At 50.5% G+C, this 18213-nt stretch overlaps 1 protein-coding gene across 1 annotated transcript; it reads left to right on the forward strand.

Annotated features, from left to right (window-relative positions):
- The first annotated feature begins 1687 nt into the window (after positions 1-1687).
- TMPRSS6 (transmembrane serine protease 6) lies at positions 1688-17529 on the forward strand. The gene is made up of 17 exons (XM_035551950.2): positions 1688-1844; positions 2029-2171; positions 2365-2432; positions 3556-3740; positions 6499-6540; positions 7517-7721; positions 8086-8222; positions 8550-8662; positions 9139-9248; positions 10506-10651; positions 11520-11618; positions 13001-13114; positions 13396-13512; positions 14236-14404; positions 15755-16026; positions 16529-16665; positions 17371-17529. The coding sequence occupies exons 1-17, from the start codon at positions 1688-1690 to the stop codon at positions 17527-17529; spliced, it is 2373 nt and encodes a 790-aa protein (XP_035407843.2).
- Positions 17530-18213: the final 684 nt, after the last annotated feature.

Raw genomic sequence — 18213 nt, forward strand, 5'->3', positions numbered from 1 at the left:
CTCAATTTCAAGAGAAAAGAAAAAAAAGCAAGCCATTGTACAGGGTGTGCTGACCCACCACGGCAGAACGGTGTGGGACAAAGGCCAAGCTGAAGGGACATGGCATCAAATTATTGATCGCTGAGGAGACCTTGAGCTTGGGTAAATAGATATCCTCCTCTCTCTCTCTCCCCATGCATGCGTGAGCGGGCTTGCGTGGGGGGTGTGGGCCCGGCCTCACAGGCGGCAGCAGGTTTCAAAGGTAGGTCTGCAGCTCTGGGGGAAACCCCAGTGCCTACAATTAAATCTTCAAAAAAAAGAGGTTCTTCTATTGTTGTTTCCTGTCCTCCTCCCCCCGCCCCTCGGTTTGCGGTTCTTTGCTTACGCCTGCTGTTTCTGAAAGGATCCTATGGTAGCGGAGAGGTGCTCCTGCCTCTCTGGAAGGGTGCATCAGAGGAAGCAGATGTGCCGCCGTTTGTAGGAGTGTTGATGTTCACCAAGCTACGTTTGATTTTCTGGAGTATGTCGCTTGGTGCTTATGCTCTACGAGCACATTGCTGTGCCACAAGCCAGCCTGGAGGGTTTGGGGCTCAGTAAAAGGTGGGAGAGTAAGGAGGCTGAACAATCCCTGTCCTATGAATGTCCCAGGGCACCTACACAGGCTAAAAGGGGTGTGAGGCCAACCACCTCCTCCTACCTCTGCAGCACGTCCCTGCTGTGCGTTCATCTCGGCGCAGACAGGCACCGCTGGGTGAGCGCACAGCTCACAGGCACGTAGGCAGGGCGCAGGCATTCCCCAAGAGCTCCGTGCCCTCCCACATGGATGTGCTCATATCTCGTTCCTCTCCAGCCACACGCACAAAGCTTTTGGGGACAGCAGTGAGGTTAGAAGGCAGTAGGTGACTGGAGAGGAAAGGAGAAGGAGGGTGGGTGAGATAAGATGGCTCTCTTGGGTGATGGCACTTCTTCCTTATCTTCAGCATCTGGGGCTGACAGGAGGGGCGCAGTCAGAAGAAAGCAAAACAGGCAGCCCGAGGGAGAAGAAGGGTGAGGGAAGCCAGAAGATGCCCCCTGGAACAGAGAAAGGTGGAGGGCTGGACGTTGTTTGCGAGCTCTCCCTGCACTTGCACAGCTACTGAGTCAGGGCCAGTGTGGGCTTCGCCCTGGGACAGGCAGTCTGGTGAGAACGGCAGGGGTTTTTTTGCTTTGAGGGACCGAGAGCAAAGTGGCAGGGCAGGCAAAGTACAACTGCAGGCTCCCAGGCTGGGGCTGCTGCATGCAACTTCTGTGTGCATTTGAGGGCACTGATTTTCTTTTGCATTGATCTCCAGGTCAATAAAATACCAGTCCTAAAACCATTCCCAAACTGAGAAAACAACAGTATTATCTATGGAGAATTTTCTTATTGTACTGACTTGTGTTTTTTGGGCGGAAGCAAGCGAAACCTGGGGATTGTCTTTGAAAACTGGAGGATGCCCTGGAGGCATAGACAGATAGGACAGTGTCCTGGAAGCCTGTCTTCTACTGAAATAGGAGCTTAACTCACATTTCCACTGAGCAAAGTCTTTGATGGTTAGCCCACAGACCTCTTAGGGCTATAGATCTGGGGAGAGGATCACAGAGCTGACAGCGCACCTCCAGAGATGGATGTAAAAAGCTGCATGAAACCCAGCCTGACCATGGTGTGCTGTGTCACTAGATGCCCCAGATGGAGGCCGAGGAACAGGAGGAAGATGCCAACTCCCTCTCAAAAGACGGATCAGAGACTAACTCAACTACCTCACGTGACTGCCGCCGCTATGTGCCTCTTGGAATAGTCTTTGTTTTGCTGGCTGGAACTGCTGCAGCAACATGGTATTTCCTAGGTAAAAATTCAACACGTTTTTTCCCTGTGTAGGAGGTGGATGGGGTATAGTAAAGGCAATGTCCAGCCCAACGAATATTTGTGTCTTTGGGCGATCTTTACAGATCAAATCTGAGCAAATTACTGGGCATATCCCTCTCTCCTACATATCAGCAAGGTAATTCATTAGTGTCTTCTGTTGGCAGACTACAGACCATGGCACCTGGAACCATCTGTCCTGCAGTTTTACTCCGGCAGCCTCCAGGTCCTCAATCGCCAATACTTCCCAGACCTTGGGGAAGTGGAGTCCAGAGCCTTCTGGTTGGAGTCAGCCAAACTCCAGAATATGGTGAGGGCAATTCCATGACCAGAGCTGGCCCTGAGGCAGTTCAGTGAGTAGCAGAGCAAGGGGTCAGGTACCCTCATCCAAGTGACGAACATGGTGGGTCTGTACAGCAGGAGGGATGAAGCGTAGGGCTGGCTGTAGGTTCTTTGTCACTGTAATGTTGCACGATAGTTATCAGGCGACGCTCTCATTGCAGCTGAAGGATCTCATTCGTGCCACAGAGCTGGGTCGATATTACAACTCGAGCACAGTGTATGCCTTCGGGTGAGTAGCACCCACAGCATTTCTGCCTGTTTGTATGTGAAAGTTTCCAGTCCACTGTACTTTCGTTTCACTGAAATTTGGTCATGACAAGCTGCTGCACACCCAACCATGAGCTCTAGGCTAGGCTGGGCAATACACATCCAGAACGGCTCCAGCATGACAGAGCTGTGGATATTTTGACATTCACATTCATCACAAAATCAGTCAACACAAAAAGCCAAAACTGAGATTTTTTTCACTGAGACAAAAGTTCAAGCAAAGAAAAAAAACTGACTGGGAAGAACTGAAAAAAAAATAAAAATCTGGGCTTGGCATTCTCAGTAGTAACTAAGCAGCTGGAAATTAATTTCTCTAATTCAAGGAAGTCATTTTTATGGCCTGATTCTAGGCACCAGAAGGCAGAGGCCAGAATGCACCATGGATAAGGTATTTCAGGCAAGAAGCGTGGTCCACCTGTGAACAGGATAAGAGTGGAGTGGGACAGATAGGGGACTACAGCTTTGCAGGTCATCACAGTAGTTCAAGAAATCAGGAATAACTTCCAAACTGATGTATACATTTGTTTATTTTTTTTTCCATGGAAAACTACACCCCTAAATTTGACCTTTCACTAAGGAAAATTCCAATTTTGCTGTAACTCCATTTTCTACCAGGGAAAGAAAAGTTTCACTTGCAATTCTTCCTCTATTTTTTTACCGAACAAAGGTTTGCTTCAACATCTCTTCCCCCTCCCCCAGCCAATTTTCTCTGCCAGCTGGTTGAACAGAGCTTTCCCAGTCACAGCCTCCCGCAACTTGAGCCTGCCCAGCATTAATGGCTTGTGGTAAGGTACTGAGTCATAAATCAACTCTTTGTCACCACTGGGAGGTGATACAACGAAGTCTTGAGAGTTTCATCTCAGCCTCTGGTCAGTAGTAACTAAAGGTCACTTCTACCTGAAATGAGACTACTCATTAGACCAGTCTTGATTAATTATCACACTAATTTGACCACATATAGTCATCACTGGATAGTCCACACAGATATACCTGACTTGTGGCTAAACAATGGGGGATTAATCTGTGGGGTTTGACACTCCTGTAGAGGAAGACAGAGGATATTTAACGTGCTATTTCTCTGTTAGGGAGGGGGCTCTGACCTTCTTCTTCTGGTTTACCCTCCAAATCCCTGAGAGTAAGCAGAAGGAGATGACGGCTGAGAGGGTAAACACAATGCTCCACCAAGAGCTCTCGGCCAGCTTCAACATCTCGGGCAGCCTGTCCTACCAGGCAGAGTACAGGGTCAACCCAGACTCGCTGGTTCTGCTGGGTAAGTACCCTCTGCTCAGCTGTGGCTTGAGCCATCAGACGTGGCCCCAGGTTTACAGGGTGCCGAACAAAGGTTATGAGAAGTGGCTAGAAGTCATTGCTGAAGGGGATAGGAGAAATCTGAAGAGGACAGGGAAGAAATGAGGATCAAGACAGGTGATTACATGTGTTGCTTCCTCATAGAGAACAGAAGTTTCACAAATAGCATCATTCCTTTGAATGATTAAAGATTCTTGGAGATATAGCTGACTATGACCAGGTAGTTAACAACTTCCTATTTCTCCTCCTTCTCCCCTCAGCCTTGGCTTGTGTTGAGTAAAATCTCACACAGATCATGACTTTGACCAGCTCGGCTCAAAATTAGCAAGCAGTTAGGTTTCTTGCTTTCCTTTGGGAGCTTATTCCAGTGTACTCAACTCAGAGAAGAACAAAGTCAACATACTTAAGTCACCACTAGTCTTACTCTGAAGCAAAGCATTGTTGCCACTTTAGTTCCTAACATATGATTTTAAGCATTATTTATCAGTTCCCAAAGTAAAGATCACAGCCTGTTTAAAAAGAAGCCCCCACAGAACTGCTCTAAAATAGGTGTTAAATAAAGGATGTGGGGATGTGTCTATATTCAGTGCATCAAACTCCAATGGAATTTGCATTTAGTCCTTATAATGAAACTTAGCTTCTCAGGCTGATCTGATCCCTTCTTCAGAGCCCCAAACCACAGAGGTTTTAAACTACATTGTGTTTACTCTCTCCCACTAGGACTCCCATTTCCAAGTTTCTTCTTCCTATGAAATGCCACATCTCCAAGTTTTTCCCCAGACGTTATCTTGCATTTTTCAAAGATGAATCTTATTTTAACATATCCCACCCATATTTTCTCTAACCTTTCCCTGCACATCACAATTGTTTTGATTTGGAGGTTATTTTTTGGTGTCTCCAAACAAAATCTGATTTCCTTAAAATGATTTCACAGATCATTTTGTGGATCTGATCCAGATCTTTGTGTTAAGATCCAGTATGAACCTGCATCAGCACCCCATGAAGACCTCTCCTCCTGCATTTACCATTAGTCACTTACTCCTGCTTTTAATTTGTTTCCAGTGTACCAGACCTTATGTTCAGCCAAATTAAATCAACTTTCTTAAGAAAAATGTCATAACACAATATGCTAAATGCTTCAAAGTCAGCCCATCTTGCATTTTCCATTTATTTACTCACTTCCTAATGTCATCCATAAAAAAATAAAAAATGATGTTACCATTCTTTTAGCTGTTCCCAGCTCCCTCTTATTCCCTTTGCATCTGTTTCACTGTTTTATTCATTTCAGGTAGATTTGCATGAGCAGAACATGCTTCTTTCTATTTTGGAGTTAACACACCAGTTGTAGTTTCTCTGGCTCCTTCTGCTTTCTCTCATCCTTCCTGCCTCCTTCTCCAGTCAGAAGCACAGTCTAGCAGCTGTGGAAAAAAAAAAAAAAAAAAAAAAAAGTAGAAAACCCCTATAGTGCTGGTCTGGGATGAGCTCACGCCAGTGGCTTAACCTCTGGCTTCATTTGCTCTGTAAAAGCAGAGTGAAAAAACTGCCAGCACTTCATTGCCTTCTGACAGACTCACTGGCTGACCCGCTGAGCTCTAAATATGAATTCTCTCTGCAGTCTTCTGTAACACACAGAGCTGCAGACCACTGACTAATGCAGGAAGATTTTCCAGCCCCCCAGTGCTTTATTTTTACCAACAGGTACACTCACTCCACGGCACTAGCCTCCCCTTTTCCCCTGAAGACTTTTAGGATTTCCTTCCTTCTTCTCGAGGGAGCTCAGTTTTATTGCCTTCACACAAAAGAGCAAGTAACGTCAGCTCAGCATACCTCATGTCCTTCCCTACAGCAGAGGAGCTTCTCCAGCCTTGTGCAGGCAGGATCCTCCTTTCCACAACATCTGTTTTTACCATGACAAAGCTACAGAGCTCTCCCCGCAGAATTGCACGCTCTGCTTAGGGGCCACAACAGAGCAAAGGCCTGCCCTAGGCAAGCCCCCCAGCAGCAGCTCTCACACCCAGCTGACCTCACGGCGCCTTTAGTTTCGGCAATTATTCCCAGTAGCACCTCATCTCTGGCCGCTCCCAGTTCAGCTGGGAGGCTGGAGCGAGGCCCAGCTCCTAAAAGCATTGTCCACTGGCTTTGGTGTGTGCAGATTTGTAGCCCTTGCTGGTGTGTCTCTCTGCATCTGCCTTCCCCATAGGTGGGCTCTGTAGGCTATTTAGTAGCTACCAACCAGTCGTCATCAAAGGACCTCCTTCCCACCCTCATCAGCTCGCATGCTTTTCAGTGAAGGGTTATCTGAACTCAGAGAGCAGGGCAAAGGCTCTGGGTTAGGGCTGTGCCCAGTGATGTGGCTGCCAGGGAAGGGGGATGGTGTCCTGAGGCAATGTCCAGCCCTGGTGGGAAGGGGAAGATGCCCTTGACGAGCATTGGGTAATGGGCAAAGGAGAAGATGCAGAGAAGCCTGTATTGGTCTGGAAGGAATGAATTAGGGCTGCTGGATTTGGGACTGAGGCCAGAGAGGTTTCCCTGTGGGATGGGATGGGGAAGATATGACTGAAGCAGGTCCCTGAGATCAGACAGAGAAGTGCCTGGAGAGTGCCCCACACCAAGATTTTAGGGGGGTCACCTATGTAGTAAGGGAGTCATCACCTGCCATGCTAGCATTCAGTTACCACCACTTTTTGTTTATATTCCTTTATATATTTCCTTTCTAACAGAATCCAGTGTGAAAGACATAGTAGTGCTGAAATCCACTCTGGGTAGGCCATCTTTTCTTTTCCTTTTGAGTTTGTTACTCTGTGGGAGGGATTTTCACTGGGGACAGGTTTGTTTGGCTTCCTGGAGCTGTAAATCCTGGGAAGGGGAGAAGAAAGCTGTAGCAAGGGAGCAACAGCACCACTGCGTAGCAGAAGTGCCCATGGCCACATCCAAACTGTGTGAAGCTACTACATGGTGGAGTGCTCTGAGCAGCTCTGGTAGCGCACAACTATGCAGAGATACCAGCTCCCAGGAGCAGTGCGTCCAGCTTAGTAAAGTCTTGGTGTACTGATGCTACAGTGCCAATTCTGGGCCCCAGAAAACCTATTGAGAGGGGCTGAGGGTTTCCCTCCATGGCTCTGCACTGGACGTGGTGTAAACCATTGTAAGTTTATTCTCCTAGTGATGTTTGAAAGTGTTTTTAATAATTTTGGGCTGTGCTGCAAGCGCTGCTGGCAACTTTCATTAGATACACTATTAGAAAGGCAACTTTAAGCTGATTTTTACTCAAAAATCTTGGGCTAGACAGTTGCTGGAGCCTAGAAAGCATGCAAGGGGGCTGTAAGGCTGTGAAGAATATGGTAGTGAGAGGAGAAAGAAATGAAAAATAAAATGAAGCCAGTGGAAGATAATTGTGTTGTGCTGATGTTTAACTCCTGAGATGGTATGGGCTTAACCAAGGGAGAGGGGCCAGTTGTTACAGAGAGGAATGGGGGGGGGGGAGGGTTTCACATGCACCATTTACTTTCACATGCATCTCAGTGACACCAGTAAGAGGTGACTGGTGTCACTGAGATGCATGTGAAAGTAAACTGAGATCACTGGGATGATTCAGCCTAACCCTGAAATAGGGCTCACACTGGTATCCCAACTGGCAATCCCATATCTTAATTTCCTTTACAGCCACTCCTAAGCTCCCCTTCCCTCAGTTTATATCACCCTGAGGTTTAAATCCTTCTATCTTTCCCCTGCATTCAGGTTGCTACAGATACAGCTATGTCCAAGAGAATGACATCCTAACGCTGGAGGGCCCCGACTACCTGGCCTCCAGTTGTCTTTGGCACCTCCATGGCCTCAAGGGCTACATGATCAAGCTACACTTGGAGTGGACTCTTCCAGACTGCAGGGACCGCCTGGCTATGTATGATGCAGCTGGGCCCCTGGAGAAACACCTCATCACCTCGTAGGTAGCTCCTGAGCAGGGTGAGCACAGTGGGGAACCCAGGCAGGATGGCACAACACCACAGCAGGGGAAGGTGTTAGACTACATCAGAGGAAATTCTCTTTGATGCAAAACCTGCCTCTCACTGATGAGCTAAAGTCACTGATGTGGGATATCACACAGCCAGCCCTGCAGTCTGATAGATTACAGCAGCACGAGCTGTCTCTCTGGTGGCTCTTTATTTGATTCAGTTGGTGTCTCACAACAGGCATGTTCTTTGGATAACACAGGCCTCCACTGCTTTTTTTTTTTTTTTTTCATTCTTCTCTTTCATTTGTTTGTGGTGTGCTTCACTCCCACTCCTTTGTTCTCTCTTTCCCCTCAGGATCTACGGCTGCAGCCGGCAGGAGCCTGTTGTGGAAGTCCTTTCATCAGGCCCTGTCATGTCCATCGTGTGGAAGAAAGCCATGTACAGCTACTATGACCCCTTCATCCTCACAGCACAGGCGGTGCCCCTCAGAGGTAAGGAAGGCTGGAGGAGGGCAGCCATAAGTACAGGAAGGACGCAGGTTTTCTCCTACAACATCACTGCCAGAAGTCAATTCAGTATAAGATACAGCAGCAAAATGCATTACCCTTCTATGGACAAGAAGAGGAAGCTAAAAGTCTTGCCAGTTAGAAATGGCCCCTTGAAGGGGATTGGTGGAACATCCCAGTGACCATTAGCGTTAGGTCTTAGAGCCCCTTTTATCCCCTGCTACAACAGGATAAGTACACAGTATCCCCAGGCTGAGGTTGAGCTGAAAGGTATCGAAAGGTATTGAAAGCTTTGAATGTCTGTATTTACAGCCTGCGAAGTGAACATAACCCTGCGGGAAGGCCTGGAGCTGCAGGGGAAGATCAGCACCCCACACTACCCCAGTTACTACTCGCCCAACACGCAGTGCACCTGGCACATGACGGTAAGAGCCAGCTCCCACCGGAGAATCCACCTCCTCCCTGAAGCCCACGTGGCACTCCCTGTGTTAACGTGGGGCACAGCGCTCGGCCAGCACTCTCAGTCAGACCATCATGAGGAGCAGAGGGTGGAAGCCTGCCTAGCCTCCATTTAACGTGTCTTTCTGAAGCCAAAGCAGTCTATTACTGCATGCCAGAGCAGAGATGCCATAACTGAGGAGGAATCTGAAGTCTTGTCTCTAGTAATCTGGTTCTTCAAGGCAGAACCAGATTACTAGAAACTACCGTGCTTTGAGACCAGCGGCAGAGCCACCCTGGGTTATAGCACGGCCCCAGTTTAGATGGTCCTTCCTTCTGGCCTGCAATGTGTGAATTAGCACCTCTCCCCTTCACATCTACCCTGCTCATTTCTGTTGCGTGGGGTGGGCTGCAGCACTCATAGGAGCCATCTCCACTCTGCTCTGGACCCCCTCGCCTGCAGGTCCCCTCCCTTGGCTATGGGGTCACCCTGTGGTTCGACGCCTACGCGCTCAGCAGACAGAAGCAGGACCTGCCCTGTACCCAAGGCCAGTGGATAATTCAGAACAGAAGGTGGGTATTGCTGGGGTCCTGGTTTCTGTCTCTCACTTCCTCCTCCTGACCTGGGATGAAACCTCTGCATGTCCCTTGCTCAGTTTAGCCACTAGGTCTGAGGGGGGAGATCCCACCATCCTACTTAGTGGTCACTGTCAGGGCTGGTGCCTCTTGCTTGTCTACTTCTTTTTCAGCCTCTCTCATTCACAGGCTCCCTAGGGAGCACATTTCTTACAATTTGCTCCAAGATACCAGCCTGCCTTCTCTGTCTTGCTGTTTGCATCAGGCTTCCTAATTTTCTCCTGTGTGTGTAACCTTGGTGTCCTCCCACGTCTCTTGTGTTTGCAAATCTGCCTGTCACCACCTCCGCAATAATATCTGCGTGTGCCGTTGCCTCGCATCCACCTCCGTACAGATCCTCCGCCAAGCTCCAGATCCTCCTGCTTTGACTAGAGCCACTTCCCCCTGCGGGACTTCCCAAAATCAGCCTCCATACATTGCTGGGGCTGCTGCCCACCACTGTCTAGGTGCAAAGGAGACACAGCTGCCACACTTTTATCTCCTCAAGAAGGCTCTGAGTTAGATGGACCCTTTTTTTCCTCAGAGTTACTGCAAAATTGCCCCCTTCTCTCCAAAACCTCCCCCAGCACATCTCATTAACTTCCTCTCCGCTGCTCCTGCAGTGGTAATTTATTTTCTTCTGAAGGGTCTGAACCAGAAGCTACTGAACATTACATTTCCCTGGCTTACTATTTTCACCTTTTATCTCCTTACCTTCCTCTCTTGAGCTGTCAGAGCCACAGTTTCTACAACATGATTTCTTAGGAAAGATAAGTATAAGATCTGCTTCGTGTGGCCTGAATTCAACACTTTCCCCAAAATGGGAAATGACCAAAGGTAGTAGGGTCACTCTGGAGTCATGAGGGCAGAAATGGGTGACAATATGTATAGACTGTTTCCATTCCATTCATAAAGACTAATTATGCCCTGTTGTCCCCAGTTATTTGGTTTCCCCTCTCTCTGTATCAATTCCCATCACAGCATTCATGTTGACTGGACATGGGTTAAAATCACAGCTTTTTCCCATTGCTCCTGTGTAATCATATGCCACACTGAAGGCATTTTGCTGTACTGGCTACCCCCTCAACAGCCCTCCATACCCAGTCTTTGTGGTCTCTTTTCCACCTTCCACAGCACCACAGAACCCCCCTGCCCCACTTTGCTGTCTTCTTCTCCCTCGCCACCTGGGACATCCCACCTCTGTTTGCTCCTCAGGTTGTGTGGCCTGCGGACCCTGCAAGCCTATGCCGAGAGGATCCCAGTCACGTCCTCTGCCGATATCACCATCACCTTCACCTCGCAGATCTCCTTAACGGGCCCTGGCGTGCAGGCAGCTTACAGCCTGTACAACCTATCTGACCGTACGTCCAGGCCTCCTCCCTGCTCCTTAGCGGGGTGTGCGTGGGGTCCCAGATGCCTACCTGCAGCCTCTGTGTGCTAGGATTGTGTTAGGAGAAACACAAGGCACATCCCATGATCCCGAGGTGCCAACTGCCCTTCAGGCACATGCTTACAGACACAATGCCGCACAAACCACTCATCTGCCCCAAAAAAGAGGTATTTACATGCAAAGGTGCTTCTGCACAAGTGTTCCTGCCTCGTTTTCCCAGAGCACCCTTGTGCCAAGGCCCAGCTTCAGAAAATTGCCTACAGGCTCACCCCTCAGCACGGACTGGCCTTGGGATTTCAATGGGAGACTATTTCTGACTTGAAGTGACTTTTGTTTCAATCACAAAAGCTCTCAGAGAGAGCTGTTTCCTGCTCACCTTGGAACCTGTGCGAGTGAGAGACAAATAAAACCACACACAAATACGCGTATGCACGTATGTATATGCAAACCCACAGGCCTTCTTCCCAAGGTTTCTCCAGCTCCCTCCTAAGGGTGCTGTAACCCACACTTGTCCCTGAATACGTGCACCTGGCAATACGTCTAACAACAGCCCCTTCACGGCCCCGACCACGTTTTAATCCCAGCCCCTAAGAACCTACTTCTGTTTTGCCGCAGTGCTCAGGAGTCACAAAACAGAGCTAGAGCAGAGGTAGAGCATGCCAGGCAGGTGGGTGATCTGGCAGACTTCGGGGACTTTACTGAGTGCCTCCTGTGAGCTGCTGCGGCTCATGTGCGGTCAGGAAGGTGTGCAGCTCCATGCTCCACTTTCAAGCTGCGGTGCTGTGCTGCAAGGAGGTTTCCAGTCACCGGGGACTAACTACTATCTCGTGGTTTCACAGCCTGTCCCGGGGAGTTCCTGTGTTCGGTGAACGGCCTGTGTGTCCCAGCCTGTGACGGGATCAAAGATTGCCCCAATGGGCTGGATGAGAGAAATTGTGGTGAGTGATCTGTTCTCCCCGCCGGTCCCTGGTCCCAGCAGGACACAGCTCCTTGCTCTTTCAAAGGTAGGGAGAGATGGGGAGGATCCACGTGGCCCATGCCTCCCCTTCTGGGAGATTAAATCTCTGAATCACAAAAGCCACTTCTCACTGCCAAGCAGCTTCAGCCTGCTCTGGAAGAGGAGCAGCACTTACTCCTCCTGTGCACAGTGCAGCCTTCCATCGAGAACCCCCTGATACCCCTGCACCAGACTCCCCCTGCCCATGCTGTCCACCACCTTGCCCTGCTTTCCCACCACCCTCCCCTGCCAACCAACCTTAGCCCTGGCCTACAGCCCCCTCTGCTGTCAGAGCACCCAATGTCCCCCTCACAACCCTCCCACCCTGCTCCTGCCTCCTCACACCACCAGCTGCCCTGCTCAATTGCCTCTCCTCCAGGCCGTGTGTGACATACGAGCTGTACAAATCCTCAGCCATCTGTTGCCACCCAGCAGGGGAGCAAAGTCTTCAACGAGCCATCAAGGCCTCATGCCAGCACCAGTTAGTGCGGACTCAGACACTGCCTCCCAGCACTCCTACAAAACCCCATTCTCATAGGAAGACCTACCCAGGCTCAGCCAAGACATCTGATTCACTGGCTCCTCTTGTTCAACATCCATCCCCCAGGACCTGCAGCCCCTTTTCTGTAAAACTGCATCCCAGCTGGGCAGCCCCCAGCCTGTTCTTGTGCATAGGGCTGTTCCTTCTCAGGTGCAGGACTCAGCACTTCCCTTTGCTGAACTTCAGAAAGTTTCAGTCAGCCCATTTCTCCAGCCTGCCCTGTTCACATTGCTTCAGACTTTTGTGTGGCTTTAATCACCTGGAAGCCTCGCACTAATTACTGAAGCAATTATAGTCATTGCAGTAAGAAAATGCCTGGTCCATCACGTTTGGTGTTACACATAGTTGTACACGAATACAGAGCAAGAGTTCCTGCAATGAAAATGTGTAATCAGAAGTCAAACTGTGATGGGCAGGCACCTTAGGTCTGTCTCTGTCTTGGGCAGCTACCAGCAATCATGGACGTCAAGGAGTCAATCAGGGTTCAGGACTCAGCTATCAGAGCAAGAGAAGCTGCTCTGTAGGGGAAGGTGACGCCTGAGCTGAGGGTGAGAGCAAGGCAGGAGGAACTCTAGCTGGGATGCAATCCCATAGGATGTGAGCAGGGTAAGCAGAGCAGGTTTGGTGAAGGTAACCAGGGTCAGCACAGAGTCCAGGGAGCACAAGGCAAGTCGATAGTGTTGAGGCAGATCTGAGGTGAAGATGGCAAATCAAGGCAAGGCAAGGCAAGACAGTCACCACGTCCTGTGCATCTAATTGCTGGCTGCTTCACTCCCTCGCAGTGTGCCCTGCAAAGTTCCAGTGCCGAGAGGACAGCACCTGCATCGAGTTCAGCAGGGTCTGCAATCAGCAGCAGGACTGCGCCAACGGGAGCGATGAGGAGCAGTGCAGTGAAGGTAGGGAGGGGATGGGGGTCTGACAAATGCCTTGCTCTGCTCTCAAACCACGGCTGCTGGTAGCGTGCCTCCCTCTGGTGAGATAAGGGCACCAGCTGGGAGCTGGCTTTCCGGGCCTGCCCACAGCATTTGCTCTTTTTGTGCCTTATTCAGGAAATTCTGACATGTTTTATGTAGTTCCCCCAAGCTCTGCGTTGCTTTCTTCCCTCGCTCAAAGGACGTCAGGCTGTACCTACAACCTGCCACCTTTCCTCAGCCCCAGCTTCCCTTCATCTTCGCAGGGGTCCCCTGTGGTCCTTTCACCCACCGCTGTGATGATGGGACCTGCGTGAAGAAACCGAACCCTCGGTGTGACACCACGGTGGACTGCAGGGACCTGTCTGATGAGAAGCGCTGCGGTGAGGAAATGCTCACTCACACCTCAGCCAGGCAGGTTCAGGATGCCACGTAGCTCCAGGTTGTTCGCTCTCACCCCTGCCACCCCAGTATAAGCATCCCCCCCTCCCTTGGTCCGCCTTCTCCTCTCCCCCCAGTGCCATTGCTCTGTCCTGCTCTCCTAGCTGAGCTGTGAGGAGGAGCTGCCTGCTCTCTGACCAGCTGCTCCCCATCTCCTTCGGGCAGAGGCATCAGGCCAGACAGACAGGTCTCACAATCCAGGTCCTACCCACAGGCTGCCCTTTGGACCGCTGTGCTGGCTTACGTGAAGCGATGCCATCCTACAAAGCTCCAGCCAGGGAAACCACCCGTGGTACTGGCAGGAAGACAATTTGTGTTTTGATTGCCCTGCTTGATATTTCTGGAGTTTCCACGGTCAGCAAAAGGGCGGGGAGGTTTCCCCTGACCGGATGGTAGCTAGCACAGACAGGGCACTGCCCCAAAGGCATCCCCAGGAGGAAGGGCATGGCTGTGCAGGCATCAGTGGGGGAATATGTGCTTGGAGAGGTGCTCCCTAGACCTGTCCTGGAGAGTACAAACAGCAGCTGCTGGCTGGGGACGGCAAGGGTCGGAGGGAGTAGAGGTCAAACTCTTCAGCCAGTGAAGCAGGAAAGGAAGGGCAGGCACAACATATCATGTTCCTTTCCTCCACTGAAGCACCTGCTGTGTGTCCTCCTCCTCCTCAGACTGTGGGCTGCAAGCCCCTCTCAGCAGGATCGTGGGTGGTGCTAACTCTGTGGAAGGGGAATGGCCCTGGCAAGCCAGCCTGCAGGTTCGGGGACGCCACATCTGCGGGGGATCGCTCATTGCGGACCGCTGGGTGGTCTCAGCCGCACACTGCTTCCAGGATGAGAGGTAAGTGGAGAGAGGAGGGGGATGGACAGGAGTAAGGATGCTGGGATTTGCTCGTGGCCTTGGGAGAGCAGAAATAGTGGAAGACACCCCACAGATCCACCTTTGCTTTGGCTCTCTCTTGTCCCCATGCCATCACCACCACGGAGACATCAGCATGTGCTAGGATGGGACCAGGATACCATTATCTGCTGAAGATGCTGTTTGGGTCCCACACTGCCCATCCCTGGGACCTGCCCTGTCACTAGATGGACTCTCTCCCACTTCCTTCCACCCAGTGTATCTACCAAAAAAGCAGCAGTAAAAATACAGATTTGGGGAAGGGGGATGGTGGTGTTAAGCTAATTTTTTCAAACTGGGAATAAGTGAATGGGAGGAATATCTGCAGCTGTGCTGGGCAACAGAGCTGGGTGGGGAAAGGACTGTGATCCCTCAGGTCCACTCTCCACCTCTTCCAAACTCCCCTTTCCCTCTTCGAGTGAGCTGATGGGCATCTCCCTCCTCCTCAGCTACTGCTGCTGGATTTCCTGGCTGCCCTTCCCTCCTGGTGCCATGTGAGCACTGGGAGTTGGAGCTGCTGGTCATCCTCAGGATGGTGCAATTGGCCCTGGTAGGACTGGGGTTGCTTTGCAATAGGCTGGAGGTGAAACCTGAAGGGTAGTTTGGATGAAGAGAAATGGCCAAACCAAACCAGGGAGCTTTTTGCACCCAGAGAGGCAGTCTGGGGGAAAACAGCATTTGTAATGCAAAAGGTGGTCAGGACTCTGAGCCTAAAACCATCCCTCTTATTGCTTCCTCCTCCTCTGGTCCAGGCTGAGGCCCTTTGCCCCTTCCCTTCTGCAGACAGGGTCTACCTTGGCTGTTCTGTTCTTCTGTGTCACCTCACTAGGCTGTCTCCAGCTTTAAACCCTGCTTCTGTAAAAGGTTGTCATGCCCTCTTAGAAGTTTCTTAGATCTTGTTAGCCTTCTCAAAGTCTCCTTCTTGCAGCTCTGCTTCCCCAGTTCAGTCCTTGCTCTCTGCTCTGTCGTAGTCATTTGCACATGTCCAGCCCCCACTTGTATGTGTAACCTACATACACCTTTTAGCTTTGCTAAGGAAAATCAGGATACAAGATCAAGTTGCCTGCGTGTATGAGTGCCTGCCCAAAGCTGATCCCACTGTAAAAGCATGTCAAGGCATCAAAGAGATATCCCAACCAACTTCTTGAAATTAGTAACCAAATAAAAGAAACCCCTCTAAGGGAGATGATTGTCCATCATGACACTCCTTAAAAGAGCATGACAAAAGCAGCAAGGGTCTTCTCATCCTTCTCTGTTTGTGTGATGAGTTATCTTCTCTGTTGCATCCTACAGACTGGCTTCTCCCTCCATCTGGACTGTTTACTTGGGCAAATATTTCCAAAACACCAGCAGCCACACAGAGGTGTCCTTCAAGGTGATCCGTCTCTTCCTCCACCCCTATTACGAGGAGGACAGCCACGATTATGATGTGGCCCTGCTCCAGCTGGACCACCCTGTGATCACCTCGCCCTTCATCCAGCCCATCTGCTTGCCTGCCCCTTCCCACCTCTTTGAGCCCGGCCTTCACTGCTGGATCACTGGCTGGGGAGCCCTTAAGGAAGGCGGTAGGTGCAGCATCTTTGCTGGTGGCCCACTGTAGCAGGGCCAAGGTGGAAACACAGGTTCTGGTGTGGGGTAGGTAGAATAGGCTTCTGTTGACTGCAGAGGACCATGCCTCCTTCACCTCCTTTGCTTTCGGGTCACAGTGTCCAAACCCTGGATGCTCCAGGGTTTGCATAGTTTGCCAGAAGAGCTTAACCTCCATGTCAATGAGATGCAAACCCAAATGCTGACATTCCAAGAGCTGAAGAATCCTCCTCTTCCCAAAAGCTGAAGTGCCTACCACACGTCCTGGTAGGGAAAGGGACCGCAGGGTAATGTTGCTCCTGTCATGCAAGTGAAGCACTTTGCTGAAAGTCAGACTGTGATGCCAGTGGACAGGAGAATAGAGATTCAGATGGCAGCTTTCAGCGTGCAGTGAGATGGGCATGGGCTGGGGGACCACGGTAAACAGTGGGAAGTTCCACCATTGCTCACCGGCGCTGCTCTTGGTGCTCTATCCCCCAGGGCACATCAGCAATGTCCTGCAGAAGGTGGACGTGCAGATCATCCAGCAGGACATCTGCAGCGAGGCCTACCACTACATGATTTCTCCCAGGATGCTCTGTGCTGGGTACCACAAGGGCAAGAAAGACGCCTGCCAGGTGACAGAGGGGTTGTGGGAGCAGGGTGGGCTACCAAGGGCGAGCTGTGCCCCAGGCCTCCCAAATGCACTCCATAGCCTGAAATAAGGGTGAGAAGACCATAAAATGCCCAACTCCTTGATCCTTCCTCTGATCTAAATGGCAAAAACAACTCCCAGGACAAATTCTTCATGGTATCTTTGCCTTAGACAGGATCCAAACACACATAAACTTCTCCTTTCCTCATTCCAGCCCGTTCTCTACTCCTTACCTCCCACTTCCAAGTCACATGCCTACATCAGTCTCTTCCCCCCTCGTTCTCATTAGCATCTGTCAAACACAGTAACCACTCTGTTCCTTCATTACAGTCAATCAATCTCAAGCAATTCCTCTATCTCCCATCCCTCAGGATATCCACTTAAATTCCAACAGCTTCCTTGCTCTCCATATATTTGCAAATGCCTCCTGGAGCAGAAGGAAACTGTAGAGCTGCCAGCTTCCTGGGAGATGCTAAAGGAGAGGAATTTGCATGATGAAGGAATGAAGCAATGGGTCAGATGTTTGCACAGGAGACAGTTTTTGACATCTGTCTAAGGTTTAAGTGCAGATGTCCCAGACATGAATTGAGGGGATACAGGAATCTGCATACTCCAAAAGCCAGTGAAAACACCCCGTGGGAGAAGCCGGTGGATGACCATCACCCCATTTTTCTTTCCCTTTCCCTAGGGCGATTCTGGAGGTCCGCTGGCCTGCGAGGAGCCCAGCGGCAGGTGGTTCCTGGCTGGTTTGGTCAGCTGGGGAATGGGGTGCGCACGTCCAAATTACTACGGAGTGTACACCAGGATCACTCAAGTGCTGGGCTGGATGAACCAAACCATGAGCTGAGAAAAGTGCATCTCTGCCCTCTCCCCATCAGACCTACGCTCACAATGGCACTCGTTCCTGACCTTGCTCACTTGCCTCGCAGAGAAAGAGTTTCTGTGTGGGATGTTGTCAGACCCAGGATGCTCTTCTGAGCAGGGTAAAAAAATAAAAACTCTTACAGTGGGAACTGTAGAGGAAAGCAGGCAGACCCTCTTCCCCCTCAGTGCTTCCCCGGGAACATCCCAAGGTGTTTTTGGGCCATCTATCCAAACGTGTTGGGGGTAGGGTCCCAAACTGATGGTTTCTAAGTACAGGAATGAGCGGAGCTGAACTTTCCATGAACCATGTGATTCAGCCAGTCTTATGCTGGAACGTTTGCTGAACGAAAATGTGACTGATGTAGTTAGAGATTCCAGTAACTGTGAAATCAATCTGTCTCCCTCTTCCTTCCTACTGCTCGTCCTTCTTCCCCCTTCCCCTCCCATCACTCCTCCTCTTCCATCTCCCTAATTGCTTCTTTTCTTAGCCAGCATGTGCTGTTCAGCTCAGCCAGGCAACTCTTCACGTCTCACTGCCTCCCAGGCACGAGCCCAGCATCACGCCCCGAGGCGTGTCCCTGCTGCCCTGCAGGAGCAGCACCCAGGCTCTGCTGCTGCTCCTGGACCCCTCAGAAGACCCTGGCCCCTCAGTAAAAACATTAAAGCA

The sequence above is a fragment of the Cygnus atratus genome, chromosome 1 (genome assembly GCF_013377495.2).
Source record: "Cygnus atratus isolate AKBS03 ecotype Queensland, Australia chromosome 1, CAtr_DNAZoo_HiC_assembly, whole genome shotgun sequence".
Taxonomy (NCBI): domain Eukaryota; kingdom Metazoa; phylum Chordata; class Aves; order Anseriformes; family Anatidae; genus Cygnus; species Cygnus atratus.

Excerpts from the sequence above, each read along its gene's own strand:
- TMPRSS6 (XM_035551950.2), top strand. The coding sequence starts at position 1,688 with ATGGAGGCCGAGGAACAGGAGGAAGATGCCAACTCCCTCTCAAAAGAC. Across the intron at positions 11,619-13,000 it reads GCTGGATGAGAGAAATTGTG|TGTGCCCTGCAAAGTTCCAG; the intron begins GTGAGTGATCTG and ends ACTCCCTCGCAG. Across the intron at positions 13,513-14,235 it reads GTCTGATGAGAAGCGCTGCG|ACTGTGGGCTGCAAGCCCCT; the intron begins GTGAGGAAATGC and ends CCTCCTCCTCAG.